This window comes from Zingiber officinale, chromosome 7A, assembly GCF_018446385.1.
Source record: "Zingiber officinale cultivar Zhangliang chromosome 7A, Zo_v1.1, whole genome shotgun sequence".
NCBI lineage: Eukaryota > Viridiplantae > Streptophyta > Magnoliopsida > Zingiberales > Zingiberaceae > Zingiber > Zingiber officinale.
Window position 1 is genome coordinate 136564344 of NC_055998.1, and position 13779 is coordinate 136578122.

Sequence of the window (13779 nt, forward strand, 5' to 3'; positions counted from 1 at the left end):
CGTTCGGCGTAGTTGTGTTCCTTTGCTTGTATTTTTGTTTGCCCTTCATTGCCCTTTTTTTATCTGTTTGGTGCTTATCCGTAGAGTCGGTTAAGCTCCACGTGTTCCCCACTAAGCGACCGATCGGGTTAATCAGTTGACTTGTTTTCCTCGAAATCGTTTAGCGCTTGGCTATCTGTTTGCGAAGTATTGGTAAACTGATGGCGATCGGACTTAATCAATTTAGTACTTGCGAACGCTCGTTATTTGGCGTCCTTAGTTTCGTCCAGATCGCGGGTTCGACTCTCGATCTTTAGCGACGAGCTCGTCGGCGCGGATATTTATAGCCGGTCGCGGCTCTCGATCTTTAACGACGGAGCTCGTCGGCGGATATTTATAGCCGGTCGGCTCTCGATCTTTAACGTCGGAGCTCTTCCGCTCGGGGATTTATAGACACCGGCTCGTCTCCCGGTTTCCCGGAAGGTTTATAGGCCGGACCGTCTCGATCTTTAACGTCGGAGCTCGGCGCGGATATTTATAGCGGTCGGGCGGCTCTCGATCTTTAACATCGAACTCGGCGGTCTTACGCTCGAGGATTTATAGGCGGCTCGTCTCCGGTTTCCGGAGGGTTTATAGGCACGGACCGTCTCGATCTTTAACGTCGGAGCTCGGCGGCGCGGATATTTATAGCTCGGCTCTCGATCTTCTTGTCGGAACTCGGCGGTCTTACGCTCGAGGATTTATAGGCCGGCTCGTCTCCGTTCCGGAGGGTTTATAGGCCGGACCGTCTTGATCTTTAACGTCGGAGCTCGGCGCGGATATTTATAGCCGGTCGGTAGCGCTCCGATCTTCTTGTCGGAACTCGGCGGTCTTACGCTCGAGGATTTATAGCCTGGCTCGTCTCCGGTTTCCGGGAGGGTTTATAGGCAGCCGGACCGTCTCTCGATCTTTAACGTCGAGCTCGGCGCGGATATTTATAGCCGGTCGGCTCGGCTCTCGATCTTTAACGACGGAGCTCGTCGGCGCGGATATTTATAGCCGGTCGGAACGACGGAGCTCGGCGGCGCGGATATTTATAGCCGGTCGGCGCGGCTCTCGATCTTTAACGTCGGAGCTCGGCGGCGCGGATATTTATAGCCTGTCGGCGCGGCTCTCGATCTTTAACGTCGGAGCTCGACGGTCTTCTGCTCGGGGATTTATAGACGCCGGCTCGTCTCCCGATTTCCCGGCCGGAGGGTTTATAGACGCCGGACCGTCTCTCGATCTTTAACGTCGGAGCTCGACGGCGCGGATATTTATAGCCGGTCAGCGCGGCACTCGATCTTTAACGACGGAGCTCGTCGGGCTTTTAAGCCTAATTTGGACAACGTTTACCTAGCCGAACGGCACAGAGTCTTCGGAATTGAGCCTTTGGCTCGTACAATATACCTCTGGCTGAGCAGCTCGGGGCCTTCGGAATTGAGCCTTTGGCTCGTACAATATACCTCCGGCTGAGCAGCTCGGGGCCTTCGTCCTCGAGCTCCCAGCTCGGATATAAACCTCCCGGCCGATCGGCTCGGGGGCCTTCGCTCTCGAGCTCCCAGCTCGGATATAAACCGGCTCGGATATAAACCTCCCAGCCGATCGGCTTGGGGCCTTCGCTATTCAGCGCTTGGCTCGGATACTAAACCTCCGGCCGATCGGCTCGGGGCCTTCGTTTTCGAGCTTCTGGCTCGGATATAAACCTCCCGGCCGAACGGCTCGGGGCCTTCGTATTCGAGCGCGTGGCTCGGATACTAAACCTCAGGGAGATCGGCTGCTCGGCAAACCCATTGGCCATCCTTTGAATTAATTTTACCTCCTGCATTACAAGAACATCGGCGATCGAGCTGTATAAACACTTACCCTTAGCGCACCTTTTACCCAGCTCGGATAACGTACTCCAGGCCGATCGGCTCGGGGCCTTCTTCGTCGAGCGCTTGGCTCGGATATAAACCTCGACAATATATAAACCTCCCGGCCGATCGGATATAAACCTCCAGCCGATCGGCTCGGGGCCTTCGCTCTCGAGCTCCCGGCTCGGATATAAACCTCGGCCGATCGACTCGGGGCCTTCGCTATTCGGCGCTGGCTCGGATATAAACCTCCGTGATCGGCTCGGGGCCCGCTCTCGAGCTCCCGGCTGGATATAAACCTCCCATCGGCTCGGGGCCTTATTCGGCGCTGGCTCGGCTAATTTATATGCCCGCCAATCGGAAGGGGTCTTCACGTAGGAGAATGCTCGATGTGTTTCGTGTTTTGCTTCTGCATTCTAGTATATAGCGTAAAATGTATATAAATTTACATTTAGCGCACCTTTGGCTCGGATAACGTACTCCTGGTCGAACGGCGCTTGGCTCGGATATTATATCTCCGGCCGAACGGCTCGGGGCCTTCTTTATTGAGTCGGTGGCTCGGATCTTCATCCGCTCGACGGCCCGTCCACCCATCTTCCTCCTATGTAGTCAATTCATCGTTTGACATCAAACTCCCGCTCTTGAGGTTTCAGAAGAGGGGCTGGCTATAAGTTGAATTCGGGAGACGAAGCATCTGCTTTTGAAGGAAATGGCTGGGGCAGTCGATGCTTCCGCTCGGCCGCTACCTCTTGGACGGCATGGGTTCCCTTCCGTCGGGCAGCCTCCGCCTCTTCCACGTTTATATACTCATTCGCCCGGTGTAGCATGTGGTCGTAGTCTCTGGGCGGTTTGCGAATGAGCTCGCGGAAGAAGTCCCCTTCCGCGAGGCCTTGCGTGAATGCGTTTACCATTATCTCCGAGGTGGCTGTGGGGATATCCACCGCTACCTGATTAAATCTCTGTATATACGCCCGGAGAGATTCTCTTGGTTCTTGTTTGATGGTGAACAGGCTGACGCTTGTCCTTTGATAACGTCGGCTGCTCGCAAAGTGATGAAGAAATGCCGTTCGGAACTCCTGGAAACTAGTGATAGAGCCGTCCGGCAACCTCCGAAACCACCTATGTGCAGATTCCGATAGAGTGGTGAGAAATACCCGGCACTTTACGCCATCGGAGTACTGATGCAAGGTGGCGATGCTGTCGAACTTCCCCAAATGATCGTCGGGGTCGGTCGTCCCATTGTAAGCTCCGATCGGCGGTGGTGTATAGTATTTTGGTAACGGATCCCGATGTATGGCTTCAGAGAACTGTCGGTGAACCTGCTCGGGCGGTGCGTTCGCTCGGGGAGCTTTGCCCTTCCTATGATCGAGCGGGAGGCTCGTCGATGAAGATCCTTGCTCCCGTGGCGGGCGCGATTGGGGAGTACGGAAGAGTGCACGAGGAACCCTCCTGAAACATATTCGGCGGTGCCTTGCGCCGCCTGCCGAGGTTGTTTCTTTGCGCTCGCTCGGCTTTTTCCTTTGCGCCTTATCTTGGCTGCCCTCGCCTCGACTATAGCGTCAACTCTTCTTGTGAGAGTACCACGGTATGTAGTCTTCCGGCCCGTCCATTACCTCGCTCGGATGCGGTGCGTTCCCGAGCGGCGCCAAATTGATCTGTCCAACCAGAGTCGATGGATCTTTGAGGATGTGGCGCTCCTCGGATCCTCGAGTGCTCCGCGAACTGCAACAAAACCGAGCCGGAGGGGTGTCCCGGCGACGGCCCTCCTCAAGTCAGGCGAGGAATAACAAAGATGTGGCTTGAGATTCAGCGTACCTCCGGTGAAGAAATGGAGACCTTATATGACCTCTCGAAGGAGGCGAGCGCCAATCAAGCAATCACCGCTTTCGACCATGCCTGGTATGGAGTGCATCCATAAGGCCATACCGCCACTTTCGACCATGCCCGGTATGGAGTCCGTCGGAAGGCATCCATAAGGCCATACCGTTACTGTATCCTGATGTGATGGCAAGACCCTCTATCGTGAAATCTTGTACGTAATCATCGACGTACCCACGACATCCCGTATCCGAGCGAGCGAATAGGCGCTCGGCTAACCTATCCTCGCCTTATCCGGCGAGCGGACCACCCGCTCGGCCCTTTGGTTCCAGCCGGGCAGACACCCGCTCGGCCATTCAGTCCTCCCGCCTTGGCGTCGGAAACCCAAGCCTATGGCTAGGTTATCTCTGGCTCCGCTCGGACCTGCTCAACTGCTTGACGCGGCCATTACCCGCTTAGTCAGTCCTCCATCCGTCCTCAGGCTGGGACCCTTCAGGAAGTGGGTCCCCCATTCTTACCGCCGGATCAGCATATAAGAAGGAAGACAAGGTCCTAAGCTCTCACTTCTATTTAAACCTTACCCTCAAAAGCCTCACCTTGGATGTTGCCACCGGCCCTAAGAAGGTTTCCTACCCCCTTTTTGTTTCTCCACCGGTGCTAGAGCTTCAACGGAAGACAAGGATTTAGGAGCTAAATACTTAAAGGCATGTTCCCTACTTTGTTAATGCCTTAGTTGGTTTCTATAGTTTGTGAATTTCGGGGAGCATGGTTGGTGTTTTTGGTTGTTTTGGGGAGCATGATACTCACGCTTTAGGTTCTCTTCTTGTGCTCCAAATTGTTGTATGGACGATAAGTTTTGGATTTATTTAGGGATGGTGTCCTTGCTCTACAATTTTGTGCACGTTCCTCACCTTTTCATTGTAGGAATAATTCCGTATAAGATGTGAAATTGATGTTTATTCATAGGGATCAATCCAGGTAATTGCATCTCACAACCCACCTGGTTTTAATATGATATAGGGATGAGTTGATTCCTGCATGTTTAATTAGGGGTTAGGAGAAAATTGGGTGCTTTGATTTACTATGTTTTATCATGTTATTGGAAAAACCTAGGCATGCGTAGCTTCAAGTCCGTAGCTTTATTGTGATAATGATAAAATATATGTATGAGTAGTTTCGGATTCATTGCTTGATTATGCTGGTGGAAAAAAAAAATATGTACAGATGGCTCAGGTTATAGACTTTGATGGGTTAGTCATGCTCCTTGGGAATGTATGTAAGTGTGTTTGGATTTCAATATGATTATAATGCTCTACCGTAATACATGCATGGTCATAATTTAATGTGTAATATGCTCCATGGATTTTGTGCAAGTATGGGTGTTATGAACTCAAAAAACAATCATGGTTCGGATCTTTATGGATTAGGATGCTATGAAATTAAACCCTGGTTTTATTAACTGTGTAGTATAGGTTAGTTTCAGTTTTTATGGTTTAACATGTTACAAAACCTGCCACTACTTTGATAACTTAGCATGCTAATTTAATTTCATTTTATGGTTTAAAATGCTATGAAGTCCGTCGTGTTGTTGATAACTTAGTATGTTAGATTAGTTCGTTATTTAGGGACATACATGTTATGGATTTTATGATAATTAATGGCTATGCATGTTATGAATTTTACGATAAATAATTGTGCATGTTATGAATTTTATTATGGGTTGAGTTATGAACTGAGGATCTAAGCTCGGGGAGCTCACCAAATCTACGTGGTCGAGTGTGACCGGTGTCCTTAGCCCGAGAGCTCACCAAATCTATGTGACCGAGTGTGACCGGTGTCCTTAGCCCGAGAGCTCACCAATCTTACGTGGTAGAGTTTGACCGGTGTCCTTAGCCCGGGAGCTCACCAAATTGAGCTTACCAAAATTCCATGAGGTGGAGTGTGACCGGTGTCCTTAGCCCGGGAGCTCACCAAACTATGTAGTTGAGTGTGACCGATGCCCTTAGCCCGGGAGCTCACTAACTCTATGTGATTATGTTTATCTTCATACTTAGCTTATGTACACGATGATGCTTATGATTATGCCCATCCTTAGTATATACGTTTATGTCATGCAAGTATGCTTATGCCTATGTTTATATATATGCTCATGAGTATGTCTATCTCATGCTTAGTTATTTAAATGTTTATGCTTATGTTTCTGTTCATCCATAGTATGTACGTTTATGCCAGCAAGTATGCTTATGCCTATGTTTATATACATGCTCATGAGTATGTCTATCTCATGCTTAGTTATTTAAATGCTTGTGCTTATGTTTCTGTTCATCTATAGTATGTACGTTTATGCCTATGTTTATATATATGCTCATGATTATATCTATTTCATGCTTAGTTTAATTACATGCTTATGCTTATGCTTCTGTTCATCCATAGTATGTACGTTTATGCTAGCTAGTATGCTTATGCCTATGTTTGTATACATGCTCCCGGTTGTGTCTATTTTATACTTAGCTTACATACATGCTTAGGCTTATGTTTATGCTTGTATGCCTAAGTAGACGTCTACGCTCATGTCCATGATGTGCTAGTAAGTAAGACCTAAGTTACCTTTGATGTGGTTTCCCTTGGCACACTAGATTATAGACGCTAACTAATGCATAATATTGTTTTGAACATGCTGAGTCTCTCGACTCATAGTTTATATCTCTTTTTTTTCAGACAATGAGATGAATAGGATAGGAGGCATTGACTAGTGAGCCAGCTCAAAACAAGAGCAGTACAATCCGAAGGCCTTCTAGATTAATTCCGCATGTAGTTATGTTTTCTTTCGAATCGTCTATGTATTTTATTTGAAGTAAGGAACCATTATGGAAGTATGAGAAGTGACGCCGCAGGTTATGCATTATATATATGTTTAAAAAATAAACTTGGGTCGTTACAAAGTGTGAGCCAAGTTAATAAGTTATTCCATTTTCCATATTGAATCATTTCAGATGGTTGACATGCCTGAAAGGAGCTTCTAATGCTTTCAAATATAGAGCAGTACAGCTAAAAGTCTGTTCCCATAACTTTGATCTTATACTAATCACTGCAACGTCATTTCTGGGATTAAGGAGAAATGCGTGTGCAAATGGCAATGATCCTAGGGCTGAGCCCCACCAGTGAGGTTACGCGTGAGGTTACACATCAAATCTCCAAAGTTCGGTGACCATTCTATGTCATGTTTTGGTACAGGACATCAGTAGTCGTCCTTGCAGTTGAAGTTGATATTTCTATCATATCTCAAAGGGTTTAGAAATAAAAAAAAAACATGCAGAGAAGGTGATAAATATTTTTACCACACTAAAAATGAGGTAAGCACAAAAGTTGGAAAAATTAATAAAAATTATCTTAGAACCAGAAAATAAGACAATGCAAAAAGTTTTGTGTCCTATTTGTTTAAGCCACACATACAACCAGATGCTCAAGTATGAATAGCTAGTGTTCCTTAGGAAGAACAAAGAATATCAGGTCTCTTACAACCTCGTTACACACAGAATCCATTTGGAAGGAGAGAGCTTCAATTTCGATAAGCTCTCCCTCATTTACTCAGGCAGAAAATCATCAGAAATTTCTCCCAAATTCAGTCTGTCAAACCCAAGGTGAATGAATTATTGTAGAAGTGAATTCGGGATTTTTTTTTCCAGACAGAGAGTGCTGGAGAAGTTGGTGGATACTCAAGTTTTAGGGGTGAGCAAGCATGTGTCGCTGGTTGTGTCATGGTTACTGGTGCTAACTGCAATTGAGTCTTGATGAGGACAGGAGCAGCGAGTAGCAACAATGCTCGACAAGCAGCACTAGACAAGAAGCACCCCTATGCATGGATAGCATTTGGCATGTGGCGATATCGATCAACAAAAGGCAATTGGAATGTGGCAGATGCAGCGGCAAGAGGCACTCAGCATGCAGCAGCGGCGGCAAGAAGCACTCGGCATGCAGCAACAGCAAGAAACACGCAGCATGCAGCAGCAGCACATAGAAGCAGCAGAGACAGAGTTCGTCATCGGGAAACCAATCAGCAAATTCCTTTCCCCCTCTCGTATTCTCTCCCTTCTCTCTCCTTTCCTCTAAAATTCATCAAAAAAACAAAGGAGAATTCAAGCCTTATAGGGGAGATAAAGTTGTAGGTCTTTTATCACCACTGCATAACCCTGTCACTAGAATAATAATTTTTTTTTAGCTTTTTTAGTTTTCTACATCCCCTGCTGCAAGAATCAGAGAGGAAGATCAATCAAGTAATGTGGTGAAGCTTCTAGTTCTTGGCCTCCCTCTTCCTCTTCTCTTGTAGTGAAGAACAGTGGACTCCTTATTTCTGATCTCTCCAACAGTGACGGATCTTGGGAGCTCAAAGTTGAGTTCACCATTCTGGCACTGTAACTGAGATTATCAGAGTTCAGCGACAGGATCCCTACCTTGATTGTATCAAATTTGTTTCTCAACAAGAAAGAATGCAATAGTAGGGAGATATGTGCATTGTCATGGAAGGGAGAGGGAGAGGGAGAGGGAGAAAACACAATTCCATCAATGTGTACTATCATCGTTGATGCATGCAATCTAGGCAATCCAATCTAGGAGATTGGAGACAAGAACGAGACCATAGTGGAGATTTAGGCATCATGTCTATCAACCTGATATCATGTTACCAAGAAAGATTAGAATTAATTACACTAGGTAGTCCCTCTATCTATTTATACAATTAATCAATGTAGATATTACAAGTAGATCCCTACTATTAATAGCATTTACATTCCATAACAAAATACTATAACCTTAAAAGGATTCTTCAGTAAATGATCAAGGGTAGAGATGCCTTTGCTTAAGCTTTGGAATATTCAACAGCCGAATTAGAATACAGCAACAAATTAGAATAATACAAGAAATTAACCCAGCATTATACCTGAAAAGTTGCCCCATTGTGAATGATGTCATGAGCTATAGGATGATTAATATACTCATGTAAAGGCATGGCCATGTTTTGCATATCATACGGACTACTAATTTCCTCAAACATAGGATATCTTCTAGATCTTCTAGCATCCCTCTGCAGAGTTATTTGTAAGAAAATGTTAGACATGCAAATTTTTCCCAACTAATAAAAAGAAAATAGAAGATTTGGACATTTTGAACTAGTACCTAACCAATAGGATTGGTTGCACAAAAAATGAAAAATGAACTTATATGAACAAAATCATTTTAGCCTTCCTGCTTCACTTGAGTAGCTAACCTTTGTTTGGTTACCCCAAAGAATAAATTATATCGATTACAGAAAGAAAATCTAAATTCTGGATCACTTCACGTTAACTGGATCTGAAACCATGTAGGCATGTACACTTGCTAAAACTTCAGAGAGCAAAAGAATTGCCCTGTTACTTGCAGGATACAGGTGAAAGCCATACTCAGAACTCAAGTATTGATTGCGACATTTACAGAAGCAATCAAACAACATTACAAAAATTATCGGATCCACTAAAACCAATGCTAGGTGATCTATTCCAACCTATTATTGGTCATCTGACAAGTAGTTTTAGAATTTTAATACTATAACATTTGTTGCTATCATAGCCTATTTTTGGCACTTCATAAAACCAAATTAAAAGAGGTTGAACAAAGAAGAAACTGTTAAGTTTTGTTAACAGAGAATATTCATGGGTAGTCAATCTTTGACATTTCAATAAATTCAAAAAAATAACAAAGAATGATATCATCATAAACAAGAAGGCACATGCAGGAACAATGGAATTAAAATGCATACCCGGTTAAATAAGTCTTGTCTCATCCAAGGAACTAAATATTTCCAGGGCCATATATCTAAAGTACTGACACCGCCAGTTTTTTTGTGAACTTGTCTAGACATCTGATCCACTGAAGTCAAATTTGGATGTATAAGGAATCTAGCTGCAACTTCCACAGAAAATTCATATGTGCTAAACACACGATCAACTGGATCTCGTAAAATAGTAACAACTGAAGTCCTATCCTTGGGGAGTTTGGACATCAAACTATAGTCATCATGAGTCACCAGCAATCTGCAATTTGGTTTACTGGCACAGATAATTAAGTATATAGGTGTTAATTACCAGAATAAATAATAATTATAAAACAGAAATCAGTTGAAACCATTTAATTTAGGCAGAATATCCCCAGATACTGGGACCTGTAAAAAATTATCAACAAACATCAATTTTTTTAAGGAACAGTATGCAGAAAGCTCATTATCTCAATTGAAGTTATAAAATGTTCCTACGACAACCCCACACACAGGTAGTCTATGAAAGAGAAGAACAGAGGATAGCCAATTCGCTAGCTTTACAATAACAAAAAATTAACCCATCTATAAATCCAAGCCAAGTAAGGCAAGGGCATTCTAATAATTGTTTCTTCTGCAGTTGGAGAAAAGGATCTGTTCAATTGCAATTCAATCAGTTGAAGTAAGGGCTAATTACTTATTAGGGCTACTTACCTATGATGGCAAAAGGCGACTACGCTCACCCCCAGCGCCCCCGCCAATCCGTCCCAGGCCAACACGGAGGAGGTAAATCATGGGTGGCTACTAGCTTTTGGAATAGTGACTAGCGCATGAGGGAGGCATTTACCTCGGCTATGCTGAGATTCGAACCCCTGACCTCATGGTAGCAACACCTCATACGCTAATTACCTATGAATACACGCCAAGTTGTAAAATTACAAAAGAACCTCCCAATATCAGCTCATATCCTGGCCTAACATATTAGTTGAAAAATAATTTATATATCTTATCTGTATGGAATATTGATGATTTGACTTTCATTCACAATTTTAAATCGTTAATACAAGACTTCTGATTGTGATCTAGGGGTTTATTGTGACTATGGATTAAGAAAAATATTAAACTTATTAGCAATTTCGAAATAACTCCGCTTAGGGGAAATTTTTGTGCCACGTGATCAATCAATTTCATGCTATCAAGGATACGGCAAGCATGGTTAAAAATCTCGACCCGTGTTGAGATTTCAGTCCTGGACCGAAACGATGCGATTTGGGTACCGTATCATGCCGTGTCGATATAGTTTCGATAGTTTTTAAAAATAAATATACTAACTAAAAAAAAAATTAATCTAAATATTTAAAAATAAAAATTATATATATATTAAATTAATGGAATAATTTTATTAGGATTTAATTAAGTCTATTTAAATTATCTAGAGCAGTTGATTGAAATTATTCTTAAGTTATTTAAGTAAACATAAGTTAAACCTAAGTTACTGCCTTTGTCCGCGACCTATTCCGCACTGCCAGTGACCGCGGGGCTAGGCGCCCGCGGGCCTGCGCGGTGCGACTCCTCCGTGACGGTGGTGGGGCCCACACAACACCTCAACAGCCATGCAACGCCTCCATGGCAATCACTTAATATGGAGTGTGGTAATTGTTCAGTGGCATTCATAAACCACAATGAGTGGTTTCTTCAAGGACGAAATTTCCATTCTTGTTGCTTGTGAGGCAAAATGTCTACCGAAATCATGTAATAGGACAGTTGGATATACACAGTGTGTATATATACAGCTTATAAATCAAATATACAAATCTAGAGTTTCCAAGATGTATGTAGCGCATAAGCTCGCAATTAGCTAAGATGCTTAATCCATAGTGGTCCAGAGGAAGGACATATCAACCAACCTAGAGTTATTAGCATACTGGATTTATCCAGTATCTACATGACACAAGTGTACTAAAAGATCTGGTTATTAGTGCATTCACCATGGTTAGTGTTGTTGACTGAGGATGACTTGCAGCAATGAAAAGAATTCTCTTTGTTCTCCAAATTTTCCCTCTAATCTTAACAAAGCACTACCCTTATCAGCATAGCTAAAAGAAGAAGACCACAAAAGCCAATACTTCAACCAATTCCATAGCCAAGACTGCAGTACGTCCCCAAAATTCAGCACCTGCAATGCCCTTGGCAGCAAGCTTACAGCAAGGACCATACCAAGATGCATCCAAGACCATTGTAGATTATATACATTTGCATAAAGTGTTTAACAACACTAATGAAACACCCTATAGAAAACTGATCCCATTATTTTTTACCACTTATATGACATTTTACCTCTTCTTTTAGGTATAATAAGAGGCACATATCTTGTTTAAAAATCACTAGACAAAATAGCAAATATTGCAGCTCTTCAAAGTCCTTGAAATAACCTCTAACCTCTATCTAGATACATTGGCTGATTTACCAAATAGAACCACTTCAATTTCTCATATTTCATCTCAAAGGCAATGATATACCAGTAATCATCATTTTGTCATGATATTTAGACTTTTATATTCATGTTTTTTTATCCTCCCGTGTGGTAAATTTGCATTTATATCACATTTCACGAGTTGAAATTCATTTTTGGGCTTTAAAACAAATATATCTTTTATTTGTGGAATTATGGCTAATCATTTGAATGTGGTATTTGTAGGCAATGAAGGGGTCGTGGACTCGAGTCGAATCGTTCCAAATCGGGCTTAGTTCTGAGATTAATTGAAGAGAACCAATTGAGAACAAATCTAAACCGTCTATTTAAGATCTAAGGAGATCTAAGCCATTCATCAAAAATCTAATCCATCAAGCTCAAAAGATAGTAGATCATAGTCATTGATCATGATCCGAAGGCTTTAATCTAGATCCGGATTGATCCAGCCGTTGATCAAGATATAGAGAGTTTTTGACCATCTGTTCAGATATGATGGGATTCAATAATGAGAAGCTACAAGAATAGGGGGATCGCGATTTCGGCCAGGAAGATGCACAAAGAAGAAGAACATAGCACCCAACTTCCACCTTCACCGTCGGCCACCGGAGCTCGCCTTCATCCACCGAGGTCAAGGGATTTTCCTTCCTCATCCATCTTCATCTCCATCAAAAGCTTCGGCCATCATATTCTTCATCCGACGCAATTCCTCCTCCACCAACCATCCACATCGCAAGTCACCGCTAGATTCCTTTCTCAACCTCAACACTACTGGAGTAAAGGCGATGATTCCCTTCTCTACCTATCTTCCACCACCGGCCACCGATCGAGGATCTCTAGAGGGATCTCACACCATCCGATCAACGCGCCAAAGCAGAGGATTTGCTTCCACCTTCCATCATTGATCGCCAAAGATCCATTCACCACCGGGATTAAGGGATTTTCCTTTCCTTTCCACTCCATTCAAGCTTCGGTGATCCATCTCCATTCCCATCCGCATCAGCCATCATCAGCGGCCACTGCCAATCTTCCTCACTATAGACCCGATCCAGCACAAGTTAGGGGATGACGCCAGGTAGGATAGCGATTACCCTAGAACAAGACAAGAAGGAAAATTGGGAGAAAAGCAAGAAGAGAACCCGAAAAATACCAAAGAGAAAATCGATCGTTTGCTAAAAAGAAAACTTTATTAATAATTGAGGGATGATTCCTCATACAACTAGACATGTATTTATATAAACTCTAAACCCTACAACTAAAAAAGGAAAGAAATCATGAAATATGAACCTCAATTCCAATCTTATAAAGAAGAAAAGAGATCTTTCCAAAAAAGGAAATCTCTTAACAGAAATTGAAATTAACAGAATCAAAACGCTGATATAGACAAACTAGGACCCATAAGTACCAGAACCAATGTTTAAAATTTCGACCCATGTTGAGATTTCGGTCTTGGACTGGAACGATACGGTTTCGGTACCGTATCGTACCGTGACGATATAGTTTCAGTATTTTTTAAATATAAAATATATTAATTAAAAAATAAAATATTTAACATAGATATTTAGAAAATAAACAATATAAAAAATAATCTTAAAAAAAGGAAAAGATATGAAAATAGATTAAAAAAAAAAAAAGACAGCCAGGTGCACAAAGCTCCCGCCATGCGGGGTCCCGGGGAAAGATCCATCGTACGCAGTCTTACCCTGCTTTTTACAAGAGGTTGTTTCCAGGATTCGAACCCGTGACCTTTTGGTCATATGGCAACAACTTTACCGTTGCGCGAAGGCTCCCCTTCAGATATGAAAATAGATAAATAAATAAATAAAAAATTTATTATAATTTTTAAATTAAAA

General features: G+C 43.2%; 1 protein-coding gene across 9 annotated transcripts in view; it reads right to left on the reverse strand.

Moving 5' to 3' along the window:
• The window catches only part of LOC122002744 (protein-tyrosine sulfotransferase-like), a 63578-nt gene that overhangs the window by 20110 nt on the left and 29689 nt on the right, over positions 1-13779 (reverse strand). For 6 of the 9 annotated variants that reach the window (XM_042558042.1, XM_042558046.1, XM_042558043.1 and 3 more), the window contains 2 exons: positions 9463-9751; positions 8608-8751 (listed from right to left, as the gene is read on the reverse strand). In XM_042558042.1, coding sequence (XP_042413976.1) covers positions 8608-8751; positions 9463-9751 — 433 coding nt within the window. The remainder of the gene's footprint in view (positions 1-8607; positions 8752-9462; positions 9752-13779) is intronic. The other 3 variants (XM_042558049.1, XM_042558045.1, XM_042558044.1) reach the window with 1 other exon arrangement.